The sequence below is a fragment of the Trichomycterus rosablanca genome, chromosome 21, assembly GCF_030014385.1.
Source record: "Trichomycterus rosablanca isolate fTriRos1 chromosome 21, fTriRos1.hap1, whole genome shotgun sequence".
Taxonomy (NCBI): Eukaryota; Metazoa; Chordata; class Actinopteri; order Siluriformes; family Trichomycteridae; genus Trichomycterus; species Trichomycterus rosablanca.
This window is the reverse complement of record NC_086008.1, coordinates 21,382,668-21,396,645: the sequence shown is the minus strand read 5'-3', so window position 1 is coordinate 21,396,645 and position 13,978 is coordinate 21,382,668. Positions and strand designations below refer to the sequence as shown.

The 13,978-nt window shown below is 40.8% G+C and overlaps 1 protein-coding gene across 1 annotated transcript; it reads right to left on the bottom strand.

Annotated features, from left to right (window-relative positions):
• Positions 1 to 1,371: 1,371 nt before the first annotated feature.
• Positions 1,372 to 12,798, bottom strand: vps37ba (VPS37B subunit of ESCRT-I a). The gene is made up of 4 exons (XM_063018141.1): positions 12,555 to 12,798; positions 6,914 to 7,085; positions 4,748 to 4,830; positions 1,372 to 4,068 (listed from the first exon to the last, which is right to left on the bottom strand). Exons 1-4 carry the CDS (start codon positions 12,657 to 12,659, stop codon positions 3,613 to 3,615), a joined length of 816 nt encoding a protein of 271 aa, XP_062874211.1. The 5' UTR covers positions 12,660 to 12,798; the 3' UTR covers positions 1,372 to 3,612.
• Positions 12,799 to 13,978: the final 1,180 nt, after the last annotated feature.

Sequence of the window (13,978 nt, the reverse complement as noted above, 5' to 3'; positions counted from 1 at the left end):
TTGGAGTATCGCGTGTTCTCCGTCGATATTGAGGTAAAACTGTCACGGTAAGCCAAACGCGTCCCAGATGTTACAGACGTGTAGAAATCAATAATATCAGACGCTCCAGTTTGTATGTTTATATGTGATAGATCGACACTAACTGGGTGATTAGGCTCGCTTGACTCCTGGAGGATAATCCGATTTTCCACTCAGGATGTAACTCGTCCATAAACTCGTTCAGTCCGACATATAAACTCGTCTGTTGCAGTGTGGGGTTTTTATCCACACGGCTTGTTGGAACAGCAGCTCCGTGGGTCGGTGTATCGAACCCTCCCACTTCCACCCTGGCTCAATGACTGACTGTATGGAACTCGTCCCTCCCAGCAGCTTGCTCACCTCCCAAGGCAACGGATTTCCTACAACATGGCGGAGTCGGAGCTCCCCGTGTAGTGACGTAGAAACGCCGTGTTACATGTGGACTAGCTGAATGCTAAACCTGAGGCAGAATTAAATCAATTATTGCTATAATATATGGCTAATTAATGATGGAAACCCTCGTAGTACTTGCCAATGAGTCAGTTCAGCAATATAAACCAATTCCTTTAGCTCTCAAACGGCACCTTGTTGCTGTTTTTTTATTCATATTTGTATTTGTTGATGAATTAAGACTTACTGATTCATCCTGGCCAGATAAATATATTGTAGTTTTGGTAGTGGTGGCTGTGGTAGCTCAGCATTTAAGATACTTGACTGGTATCTAATTGCTGGTTGTCAATAGTAAGGCTGTTGGTTCAAGCTCCAACAATGCCAGGCTGCCACTATTAAGGTCGCTGGTTCAAGCCCCAACAATGCCAGGTTGCCACTAGTAACAACACATAACAACAGTTTAACACATAACTCGTTTGTTGGTTTTATTCTGTTAAAATATAGACAAGCAGAGATGCAATTAATGTTAATTGGGTTTGAGATGAGGGCTCTGGGCAGACCACTGATGCTCCTCAACATTAAACCTCCTACCAGTTTCAAACATTACAGTAGGCAGACTGGCTTCTTTTATTTACCACTAGGTAGGTAGCAGAGTGTGATGCCCAGAAATGGATTAGCACCATGTTTGGTGTGTGTGTCCTCTATGTGCCAAGTGTTCTTAACGTACCCCTGGTCAGGACAAAGCAGTTACTGCAGATAAACTAGGTACTCTAGCAACTCTGTGAATATGAACTTAGTATACTGCAGAACCATTTTGAAAGCACTGCTCAGCCATTGAATAATCATTCTTGCACACTAGAGGGAGCCACAGTCATTGTGTTTAGCAGTTGATGCCATATAAAATCTACCCAAACATCAGCGACGTGTCCAGATAAAATCAATAAAAACTGTGTGACACAAATCCAAACTTTTAATTTGCTTTATTACTTTTAAAACAGCGGGTCAATCTCACAATCTGTACCTATTCTCCAACATACATAGGCTAATAAAATAAAATATACCAAACTAGTTTGCATCGAAAGTGTACAAGGACAACTTTTATCATCAGCCGTATTACACTGAAAATTAAAAAAGAAATTAATCAAACTAACACATATGCAGATTCGCAGGCTGGGGCAATTCTGTCTCTTTCAAAATTGCATGCAAGCCTTTAAATAGATCATTGGCAATTTATTCCTATTTATTTATTAAGACCATTAATTAGACTTTTCTATTTAACACAAAAATCTTAAAATAATTGTTTTAACAGGCTAAAAAAAACATAACAAGTGCAGGTGCTTCTACACAGGTATAACAGCATGGTACACCTAAGCGTTTACAACGTTCCCTCACTCTGTTATCTGCAGAGCCATGGTGACTGTAGGTCGTCAGTCCAGCCAAGCAGCATCTTCACCTGATTTGACTCGTTTAATCAGGTAGTCTAGTCTTTAAACGACTAAGACGATTAAAGACCTGTTGGATATTTTTAATGTGGAAGTGTGATGTGTAGGACACCAAGTGAATGAAGATACTTTGGAAGAATGTTGTTGAATTGCTTTAAAGAATTGATGCCAAGGCAAAAATCTGAACATACAGTGAACATGGACCTAAAATAAGGACACTTGAAGATAGATATGGTGTCATGTTTGCAGCAAGAGCAGTGGTCACAGATTTATGATCCAAGTTTGTATTACAGTGGGTGATAAATTGAAGGCTTGAAGCAACCATGCTGGCCACAGTGTCCAAACCATTAGGCACTGGGAGGTTACGGCATCTATTACTTATCAATTCACAGCACCAACTGCAAAGCTCAATGAGATCCAGGAGAAAACGGATGAACCGTTCAGTCTTGTATAGGAAGGGCTAATAGTGGGCTAAAACTGATACAACTGAGAAGTCAATTGAAAACAAAGACCAACGATGAAACCTGGTTGGGGGGCCATCCGAGGGGATCTCTCTGGCACTGGTGTGGCATAGTGGGGCATGAAAAGGGGAGAGTACCCAGCCTGGGGTTGACTTGCTGGGAGGATTCGGAGGGGGCCGTCTCGGCTGTGGGACTGCACAAGCATCGGGCTCTCTCAGTCAATTGAAAACAAAAACCAACTGATTAAACGGGAAGTCCAGGTCTGGTTGGTATAAGCGAGCACTGCGGGATAAGATTATCCAGAAGAGCACCTTCATTTGAATAAACATTTGTGAATTGGAACATGCCACTTTAGATAAACAGATATTAACATTTAATAACAATGTGCTAGTATGGCTGTAAGGAAAAACAGCTAGCTAAATAGTTAATATTTACATTCTGAAACAGTAATATTTAACTTAGATGACAACTATCTGCATATTGTTACTGTAAATAACAAAACATTGTTAAGTGTTAGCTTTAGCTGTCAGAGTTAGTACACATCAATAAGACAGTGCATCTCTCACAGTGAGCGATTAATTCCAATGTTTTCCCACCATGTTTTTCCATAATTCACTCAATCTTACTCTCACAGATGGAGTGTCAGTTTTTATTCCTGTCCACACATTCTGGACAGGGAGCCAGTCAATGGGAGCCAGTACGGCATCACTCACCTAAACCAAGGGGCGTTTTACAGTAAATTAAAAACGAGAGATTCCTCCTTATTCATCTCAATTCATCTCAAAGCCCTTTGACAAGATCAGGTGAATTGAAAACATCTTTGGCTGCAGGTTGCTGTAAACATCCTGAGACGTCTTTAGTTTGCATAGGATTCAACATCACCTCCATTAAGTATGGACGCAGCTTCAGATATGAAATGTTTACAGATATAAACGTGGATTAACTGATGTTACTGATCCATAAAGATACACAAACAACAGAAACCAATGAAATCAACCTGCCAAATCTAGCCAGACTTGCTAGATTGGACAACAATAAGTACAATGTAACAAAACAAAGGAAGCACTAAGTCAGGAGTGACACACAAGATAACCAGACATCTTGAATTCAATTCCAAAGCTAGGAATTACTCTAAAGTGCAAGTTTGAACAAAGGTACCATTGAAACGCCTTCACAACCCTTACGTCAAGAGATAATTAGCACAGCACATTATACTCCTTGGACTGAGGGACCTTTAGAAAATTTGGGTGGACATCCAGTGCATACATTGTTCCTTCCTGTTATAAATAGAAAGTCTAACATCACTGTACGATGAAACCTGGTTGGGGGGTCATCCGAGGGGATCTCTCTGGCACGGGTGGGGCGTACTGGGGCATGAAAAGGGGAGAGTACCCGGCCTGGGGTTGACTTGCTCTGGGTGGAATCGGTGGGAAAGGAACATTTGGGTAAGAGAACATAAAAGCAGGCTGAGCTTGGCTTGAAACGGGACTTCTGCTGGGAGGATTCGGAGGGGGCCGCCTCGGCTGTAGGACTGGGGCAGCGTCCGGCTCTCTCTGTACAGGAGTGGACTTTGGGGGGAGACTGGGGAGTGGCTGAGTGGGAAGAGGGCTCTGGAGGATATGTGGTGACTTCAGCACCAGTTCCTGCAGCTTCTCGATCTTTACCCTCCGTAGATGAGCCAGTTTGCGCTTGTTCTGGTACTCGTCGATGAAGGCGTCCATGGACACAGCTCCGTCGAGGAAAGCGTCAGCCATGTTCTGTGTAAAGAGGAAAGAGGTTACGAAAGTTTCAGTATATTGTTATCTCTCTATACTTTCATAGTGTCTTCTTTGAACTCTACACCAAAAATGTCTCTGGATTAATCATGACTCAAACTCTCTATAGCCTAACAATAAGGAGCCTGTTTAGCATGGTTTACCACTTTTAAGCTGATAACAATGACTTTTAGGCGAACCACACAGTATGGTTGATGGTCATATGGAGTCAGGACTATTGTATAATACAGTACTCATCAAAATCCAGAACTGTCTGTGCTGTATCAAATGCCCCCTTGTCCATTTCTGATTGAACAAAGGTACCCATTATAGTAGGAGTAGTCTAAAGGTGAACCTTCTCCACCAGATACTAAGAGCAAATATGGCACAATAACTGTCAACAATGGCAGCACCAACAAGAGCATGATTTTTGCTTTGCCCCATTGGGGTAGTTGTAAGTCTTTATAACCATTTTAATAATAGCTATTGCTGTTAGGTGTGAAATATAGCACTTGTATTGGCATCCTAAGGCGAACTGGTCTGTTTGACTGGTTGCTTGGGTTTGCTTACTCCCCAATTTTGCATGGGTACAGCACAGGCCACTTGGCAACAGAATCAACCACTGATTGTGGGATCACTGAGGAAAGTCTCAGCACATTGTGGTCAACTGCTTAGTGGTTACCTCAGATTCTTCCTCAATTTTGGCTCCCTCTGCTTGCAGCAGGGCAAGTAGCGTATCCAAAGAAGAATTTCCAGACTTGTGATCTGTGAGCAAAAAAAAAACATCACCACAAATCCCGAATTATTAAGATGATTAAAATTGTATTTTACTTCAGCGGCTGTTTTTTATCCATTGTGTACAGAAGTACATCCTAAGTAAACATTTGATTACTCCACTACAAGTAGAAAACAGTCAAAGACCACAAATTTGTTAGGTCAATGTTGTGGATTCATTTCGTAATAAGAAGATATTAGTAAAAGCAAGCAGACAACAAACAGAAATGATTAGTGTGTTTAAATTTTCTGCTGAACAACTGGAATCCAGCTGATACCAGATGTCCCTGGTGCTCTACCACAAAAATCTGTTCCCCGTCTCTTTCCAGTCACACCCAAACCCAAGAGCAAGTAAAATACATCAAAGTGGGGTTTTAGTGGAAATACTTTGACTTGAGATGATGATAAGGCTCGAACTCGGATTCGACAACACCTGAATGGGAATTCTAACTATCCATGGGTGATTATTAAGACATAAGACAAAAGAGTTAGGCCTGTATGGATTTCCCTGGCTGCAGAGGATGGGATTTTCCCAAGTATTGTTAAAGGAAGGGGGAGTGTAAACGGAGTAGGATGTTTTCATGAGCACTAAAATAATCCAAAAACTGCAGAAATCTGCTCAGTAGCACATTATTAGCATTAGTAAACTTTAAGGTTTTTTGGATTTTGCCCTCAGACTGGAAATTTCCTGGAAACATAGCAATCTAAAAGCGAGTCAAGAATAAGACTTAGATACAGTATAATGCGATGACTATTTGGCAGGATCTAAACCTCGTATTGTCTCAAATCATCGTTCAGTCTGGTTAGGCTAGCACACTGAGTGTATTATATTAAGACCCCAGTGGCCATAAAGGGGGGATGGGTACATCAATGCTCACAAAAGGAGCCTTACAATCCAGCCTGAAAAACACCCTTCCTTGTTGTGGGTATGATCCGTCGCTTAGCTGTGATCGCCTGCAGATCATTTCTAATCAAGCCAGGAGGAGGATGAAGATTATCTACAATTACCTACAACTACAGATCTTTAAAGACTTCGGAAAAAATAATCACTTTTTATATTCTCACGAAGGCTTTAAGTACATCTGAGAAGCTGACACCCCCATGGAGTTTCAGCTATCCGTTACCAGAAAGCAAATTAGTTGTGGGCGCATGTTAAATGATTAATGCTTAAGCTAAAAACAAACTCCCTCTGCATGTAGATCTGTTAATATCATCAAGGCTAAAAAAGGACTACTGTGTTACAGCACGTTGTTCGAGTCGGCTCGCCTAGCGACGCTCGCGTTACGCAGGGCGATCACGGACAGCCTTCTTATTCATGACGCGCTCCAGTACAAACGCTCAGCGGGGCGCAGCGGACAGCCGAAAACACCACGTTTGTCCGATCTGTACACAATCCCGGCTCTCAAGTCGGACGCGCCGACAGAAAGTCATCAATAATGCCCTATTAGGGCCAGACACCAAGAACAAGACACAAAAGATTCTGTAGTTTAGAAGGTTCATGTTCTGAAAGATCTGAAACCAGAAAAGCCAGTTCCGTGTTGTGATGAGTAATGTGCGCTCGAATGTACCAGGTCTGAAGACTGAAGTGTTTTGCTATTTTTACCCCTGACAAAATTAGTAAATGCATCATTTGAGGGCTGAAACATGGTAAAATAAAGTATTGGGGTACAACCAGCAGAAAATGAATGTTTCTTTTGGTATGTAGGGATGAGAATATAAGTCCATAAGCGCTTCTACACTTACAGTTGTTTTCTTTTTATTTCATAGCTGGTGCTTAAGTTATCAAATTCATATCGTTGAATTAAATTGTAAAATTTAATAATAAACTTCTAGTCACTACATGGCAGGTAAAAAGCACCCATCCAGGATTTAATACCCAATAACACAAACAGGCTGGTGAAGGATTCAGGTTCAGAACAATATGTGCGAACTGAAAGGTGGAAACACAGACGTCACAGTGTGAGTCAGCGCCGGAGAGATAAACAGTAAATTGTTACTGTGGGTAACAATGAACCAACAAGGACGTTCGAGAGGTGAGAACAGTAAAAGGTCGATATCTGTGTGTACCACTCACCTAGCGTGGACTTCCGCAGCTGGTAGGACTCGAACCCGTCCTGCAGGCGACGGTAACGCTCGGTCAGCTCGCTCTTCCTGCTCTCTAATCCGGGCTGCAGCTGCAGGTTCTGCTCGGCGAGGTTCCGGTTACCGGTCAGGGTCGTCTCCTTACTCTGCTGCAACTCCTTCACCTGAACACACCCAACATCAGCTTACATTTCAGTTGTGTGGAAAATAAGGTCACGTACAGCAGCAGCAGAATTTACTGGTCGGCATCAGGGGGGCACTGAACTAGTTAGTTGTTGGCTTAACTTAGCAAAAGAACAGGCATAAGGGTGGCACAGCGGTCGAATGGGTTGCTGACATTGCGAGTTCGAATCTCTGTCATGCTATCGACAATTAACATTAATGCAAATCTTATCAGCTCAGCCGGGAGGTCAGTCTTTAACAAATTCTATCTCCAGACTAAGTGTGTTGTGTTGCTTTAAACAAATACTGCATGCTGAAATTTACATAGATATGAAATAACACGACCTAAAGCCAAACTGAAAAGCCAGTAAATGTAGACAGAATATTACATCCATCATAAAGAAAGCTGGACAAATCTAGACCAGAGATTATTTAAAGTTTACTAAAAAAAAAGGACAGGTTAGCCTTAACAAGCATCCCTTCAAGCAGCTTAGGTCTAAAGCACTATGAATTTGAGACACCCAGAGCCAGACGTCCCTTCAATCAATTCAGATCTTTAATATAGTAGATATACTATAAACCAAGATATTAGATGCAAGTCTCTTAAAGCCTAGTTTGGTTGGAGGCATGTTATAAATTTGGTAAATATCTGTACAGCATGTTTTAACATCAACATCAATGGGAACAGCAATAGAAAAGTAATTCGGTCGATAGGCTGGGCGGGTGCTGTGCATCCAGTGGAATTGAAATGAGATATGATGGAAAATGCTATAACAAAAACATTCTGTTGTGTTCACGTCACAACCATGTGACTCGAGTGTGGTTTTGGCATTAAAAATCATTTACACAGTCAGAGGAACAACACGGAACTGAAACTTCATTTCATCGATAAGGGCAGCAAGTAAACCTCAAGTTCGTGAGTGAAAACCACAAAGCAGAAGTATCACAGACATCTCATAGATGCTTTGCAATTGTGCAGTACAATGCGCAGAAGGTTCCTCCATAAATGTAAACCCATGTTTCAGTTCAATACTGTAGACTTTAAAAACCCAAAAGAGAAGCTACAACATTGGCAGCTTCTTGCAGAGCGATCATGCTCGGTCATGTGTATCTCTTGGTCATTTTCTGTCCACCACTTGTTATTTATAGGTGAAAGGGGAGAAGAGAGTTTTCTGAGGATCAACAACCCTGTGAACTCTGGTTCTAAAACTCCTTGCTCAGATATTTGGACTAGAACCAATTACGTTTGGTGGAAAGCCCACAAATTTATAAGCTTTCCCAACAAGAAACATACACAGAACAAATATGATGCTGTTCAAAGAAGATGAGTCAGAATTTGGCAGAACCTAATTTTAGACAACAGAGGTCTAAAAACTGGAATTGGTTCCACTGGGATTGGTTCTTTACAATGCAAGGTTTGGCTCCAAGCCTAATCTAACAAAAAAAAGTCTGGAGCTTCTGATCTTCGAGAAGAAACCAGGTGTATCATAATGAAACTTAACTCTGGATGGTGAGGTTGGACGGCACTAAATTACGAGGCATTATAGAGGTTACACCAGTGTTTGTTAAGCTTTATCACACCTAGTTCAACCCAGTACTGGTTTGATAATTAACTAATGAGTTGATACGAGTGTGACACGCTAATAACTGGAGTTCTGAGGTGTTTGTTATCAGGGGAAAAGTCATACAGAGAACATTTCTCCCATTTCCTTCAAGATTATAGTATCTCAGATCTTGTATGGGGGCCAACTTGGCTTAGCTTGCTATCAGCTACTCAAAAAGGAGACACAAAGTGGCCTGCACAGAGCCCTGACCTTAATCCAACTGAACACCTTAAGGATGAACTGAAATGCTAGTTACAAGCCAATCCTTTTTATACATCAGTGCCTGACGTGACCTGTCAAAAATGCTTTTTTTTTTTTACTGAATGGGCCAAATTTCCCCACAGACACAATACAAAATCTAGTGGAAAGGTTTTTCAGAAGAGTGGAGCCAACATTAATGCTCATGATCAAGGGTCCACATTCTTTCGGGCTTTTCTTACAAATGTTCTCACAGGCACCGTCTCTTCCCTCCAGAAGTCGCTGACTAATTTCACAAGCCATTCATGAATAAACGTCCTCACAAAAACAAGGACACACAGGAGGTCTGTGTGTCCTGTAAAAGAAGAGGGTTTGTTTAGAACTAAACTTGTGCTGTTCACTTTAAACTGAACTGAACTGCTCTTGTAAAGATTACGTGGATAAATAACGGCCACAAAAGAGGATCTTGTGCTGATGAAGTTCCACACATAGTTTACACGTTCTGCATCTCGTGAGCAGACGATCCTGTTTGCCAGCTCTTATTTACCGTGTTTTTATGTAAATCGTTGTGGTCGGGTCGCTTCGTACCGCTTAAACAGCCCGTAGTGTGTGACTGCTTAAAGCTGGCATGTACAGGCTGGGCACTCGTGGACTTCGGCGTTGATACCGAGCAACACCCTCTACTAAATAATTAACTCCTCACAAAACTGGGTTGCCTTGTTTGGTCACACGACTGACTAAGACACCCAAATCCAGGGCTGGACTGGAACAGCGGTAATGATGTCCCACCTCAACACTAACCAGCTTTTGTTTGTCCTCTGTGACTGTGACTTTGTGTTGAGCTCTGGTTATCAACCTAGCGGCCAAGGGAGCTCGTCAATTCAATTTAAAGCAAAATCAAAGCAAGTCAGGAGTGTCACACTGAGCCATCTGTAACAGTTTAAGGTCAGAACATCATAGAACAACAGTCCATAAGTACAAAGTACATGGAATAGTGGTTCTGCCAAGAGGAAATGTGTCTGGATGGTCGGATGTCGTCCAAGAATCGCTAAAAGATCTGCCAGATTGCGTGAAAATTTGTGATTTGTTTGTTGTTTAACGCCATGTTTACACATTGGTTATTCTCATGGCAAGATAGGTACCTAACAGTTGTACAGTTTATTTATTAATGTTCTTTGTCTACTGTATTTTCTGTGTTTAGTTCTAGATGTGTACTATCAGTCCTGTATTTTTCAAAAAATTTATCAGTGTTTCTGAAAATTCTAGACTCTAGACGCAGCAGGACAATCACCCCAATACCTCTCAAATCTGGTTTTAGAACAGCTCATTCAGGCTAGAAATATCTGGACCGTACTGGAAGATCAAGTCAACTTGACCACTTATGCCAAGTAGATGTAAATAATCCAAGCAAAGTGTCTGACTGACATAAACAGAGCTAAGGAACATCTAACCAGAGACGTGTTCCATACCTATATGTGTTCTAGGCATCAAAGTCAAAATGTGTTTAACAAAATACAATCAAGTCTCTACCGTGATTAAAAGCCAGGCCGTTATCTACCACAATCTCTGATAAACCGGCATACCGTTCCAGTCTGATCCAGAATAAGGTACAGCAACTACGTCAAAGACTTAGCGTTCCGCCCTGAACCAGCGTGTAACGTGACTCTGCAGACAGACCTCAGTCTGTGCTATGTTTGGCAAGCGGAGCTGCCTGTACTCGAATCTTCGCTTCTGCAGGTGGGCCCCACGTCCCAATCCCTAAAACACAAACACACGAGTATTTCCGAAAGCAGCTGAAAGTCGTTTGAGGAAAAAACCCAAGCGTGAAGGAAGGCACTCCGGGCATCAAAGAAAAGTACACTAACCCGTCAACACACTACGTCAACTGGAAATTCTCAAGCAACGGCAAAGAGGAACTCTGATTGATTGATAGTCAAAGCCTTCAAAATTACAACTGATGCACGACATGGTGTACGGAACACTAGACCTGGACCCCTAGCGCAGGAAAACACATCATGCGGTCTGAGGATGTCTTGCTTCTGAGCCCTATAGTGTCTATTTCAACTGGTAGGCTCAGTTAGACTTGTAACAGTAAGGCAGATTCAAAAATTGCTCGCCAACAAACATAATACATGGGTGAAACATTGTGGACAACCCTTCCAGTCGCTAATTATGTCAAATAAATCATTTGCTTTCAACTTTGAGGCAACCGTCTGAGCAAGGCACTGTCCTGTTTTAGGACGACCTGTCCCCAGGGAACAAGGCCAGGTCTATAAAGACAGTTTTGTGAGTTTGGTGTGGAGGAACTCCAGTGGCCGGTACAGAGGCTTGGTGTCAAGCCCATCAAACACATTTGGGATGAATTGGAATGGTCAAACACTAAAAATGGATGGATGCCCGTGGGCAGGTGTTTGAGAACGTGAGCTTGTTGTTTGAGATTTTCAGTTGGAGCACGCCCAGTGGAATCATGAACACGAAGGTCAACCTGCTGATTTCTCGCTACCTGAAGACACCAGTCATGTCACAACTACACCCATTTCCTCAGAAATGAAACCGAAACTACAGTTCAGAAGGGGGTGAGAGGATCAAATATGGATACCAAACTATGATTTCTGCCTCTGATGACTGGAACATCTACTGCTTTAATCCAAAAACATCATGTGGTGTCAAACACACACACAGCAGATGGAGATGATTGTTTTGCTGGTGCACAACGTTCTACAAAGTCATTTAACGTTCCCAACTCTTCATTCTAGTACACGGAACAGTGGTCTCTTCATCCTTCGTCAAGGTCAGGAAGACGATCCAAACTGTCACCTGATGCTGACATGAAATAAAGTCTGGCAATCTGGTAGCACTAGAAAAAGGCTTGTGATGAATTAGAGGCTAACGGAAGACGCGTGACTCTGTCCCCAGTCGAGCAGGTTTGTGCCAACCTCAATGACCATGGCCAAGTAAAGCTTGCTTGACTGCGGACAATTAGAGGCTAAAAGGAAGACGCGTGACTCTGTCCCCAGTCGAGCAAGGTCATGCCGACCTCAACGACCATGGCCAAGTAACGCTCGCTTGACTGCGGACACCTGATGCTGAAACGAAACTAAGTCTGCCAATCTGGTAGCACTGGTGATGCTGACCTCAGTTGAGCAGGTTTGTGCCGGCCTCAATGACCATGGCCATATAAGCTCGCTTGACTGTGGACAGTGTCAAATGACAGTGCAGAACTTTCTCCATTAGCAAATTAGTCATTCTAGGTTGATGTGTGTTTATTTTGGACCCTGTATAGTTCAGAAAAGTTGTTGTTTTGTTTATCAAGGGTTTTGAGTTCCATCATTCAGTCACAGACAAAGAACAGTGGCAGCAATCATCGAGTTCCAGATCTGCCTTAAAGACCAATGAGCTCAGAAGTCTGTACATGTTTACTCAGAATGAGAATCCATTTGTGATCTAGAGTCTGTGCTGGGTGGAAATAACCAGCACGACTTATTTCTGACATGTCGTTCACTGAGAGCGTAAATAAACGACTTACAGTGACTGGGTTCGAATCCGCCACATGTCAAAGTGATACTCAACGTGTAAAATCAGAACAACTGATAAAGTGTTTAAGAACGAAAAGATCGAGGTGTTGGTGGTGCAGGCACGACTTGTCGGATCGAGTAAATAAGTCGTTACCTCGTCCAGGTCCAGCACGATCTGCTCGAGTTTCTCATCGTCCTCCAGCAGCTCCGACAGCTGAGAGATGGAGTAAGAGCTCAGACTGGCACCGAAGCGAGCCATGGCTGTCACAGCGGCTCTCCTGCACCTTCTCCTCGCCTCCTTTAGTCTCGATTGTTCGGGGACTCAGACCGGATCAGACCGCACGATCCTCTCCGACCGGAACATAGTAGCAGCAGCAGCAGCAGCAGTCTGCGCTCTCTACAGCCTCAAACCACAAACTTCCGCACTACGCTGCGTGTCACAATAAGACGCGCCCTTCAGTCCCTCAGGGTCCCGGATGTAGCGCTCACTATTGACTCATTCGTCAATAATAAATAGAGAATTAAATAGTAATAATAATGATGATAATGTTAACAAAAACATGGTTTATTATTCATCTTGTTCTTGTTGTTATTATTATAATTGTTTATGTTGTTGAAGTGGTGGTAGTTTTATAATGATAATAACAATAATTATTATTATTGGTGATATTATTAGTTCATTATATTATTATGTTTTATCATTATTTATTGTAATTATAATAATTATTATTATTGTTAGCAATATTATTATTGTATTATATTATTATCATTGACGTACTATTACTATTTATTGTTATTATTATTATTATTGGTGAAATTAGTATTTTTAATTATCATTATTGTTATTTAATATTATAAATATTTCATGATACTATTGTTGATTATATTATTAATTTTACCGTTGTTATTATTATTATTGGTAAAATTATTATTATTGTTATTATTATTTTTATTTTTATCATTGATGTATTGTTATTATTATAAATATTTCATATTATTATTGTTGATAATATTATTAATATTACCATATTATTATTGGTCAAATTAGTATTTTTATTTATTATTATTAATTATTATAATTGATGTATTGTTATTATTTATTACTGTAAATATTGTATAATAGTATTATTGGTGATATTATTAATATTACTTATTATCATATTATTATAATTTATATATTGTTATTTATTATTATAAATATTTTATGATATTGTTATGTGATATTATTAATATTACCTATATATATTATTATTATAACTGGTGAAATTAGTATTTTTATTTGCTGTTATTATTATTGTTATTAATTATTATCATTGATGTACTGTTATTATTTATTTTTATAATATTATTATTTAAATTTTATAAATATTTTATAATAGTATTATTGGTCATATTATTAATGTTACTTATTATATTATTATTATTATTATTATTATTACTATTACCTCTGTTGCACCAATCCATTACAGGGCTGGTTTGGCTGCACTTATTACAACACACATGGAACAGTGGTTGCTTACTAAGTCCAGGAAAAAACCCCCAAACTGTCAGCTCAGTCTAGGAGGAAATTTGTGGCTC

Excerpts from the sequence above, each read along its gene's own strand:
- vps37ba (XM_063018141.1), bottom strand. The coding sequence starts at position 12,659 with ATGGCTCGCTTCGGTGCCAGTCTGAGCTCTTACTCCATCTCTCAGCTG. Across the intron at positions 4,831-6,913 it reads GCTGCGGAAGTCCACGCTAG|ATCACAAGTCTGGAAATTCT; the intron begins GTGAGTGGTACA and ends TTTTGCTCACAG. Across the intron at positions 4,069-4,747 it reads AAATTGAGGAAGAATCTGAG|AACATGGCTGACGCTTTCCT; the intron begins GTAACCACTAAG and ends CTCTTTACACAG.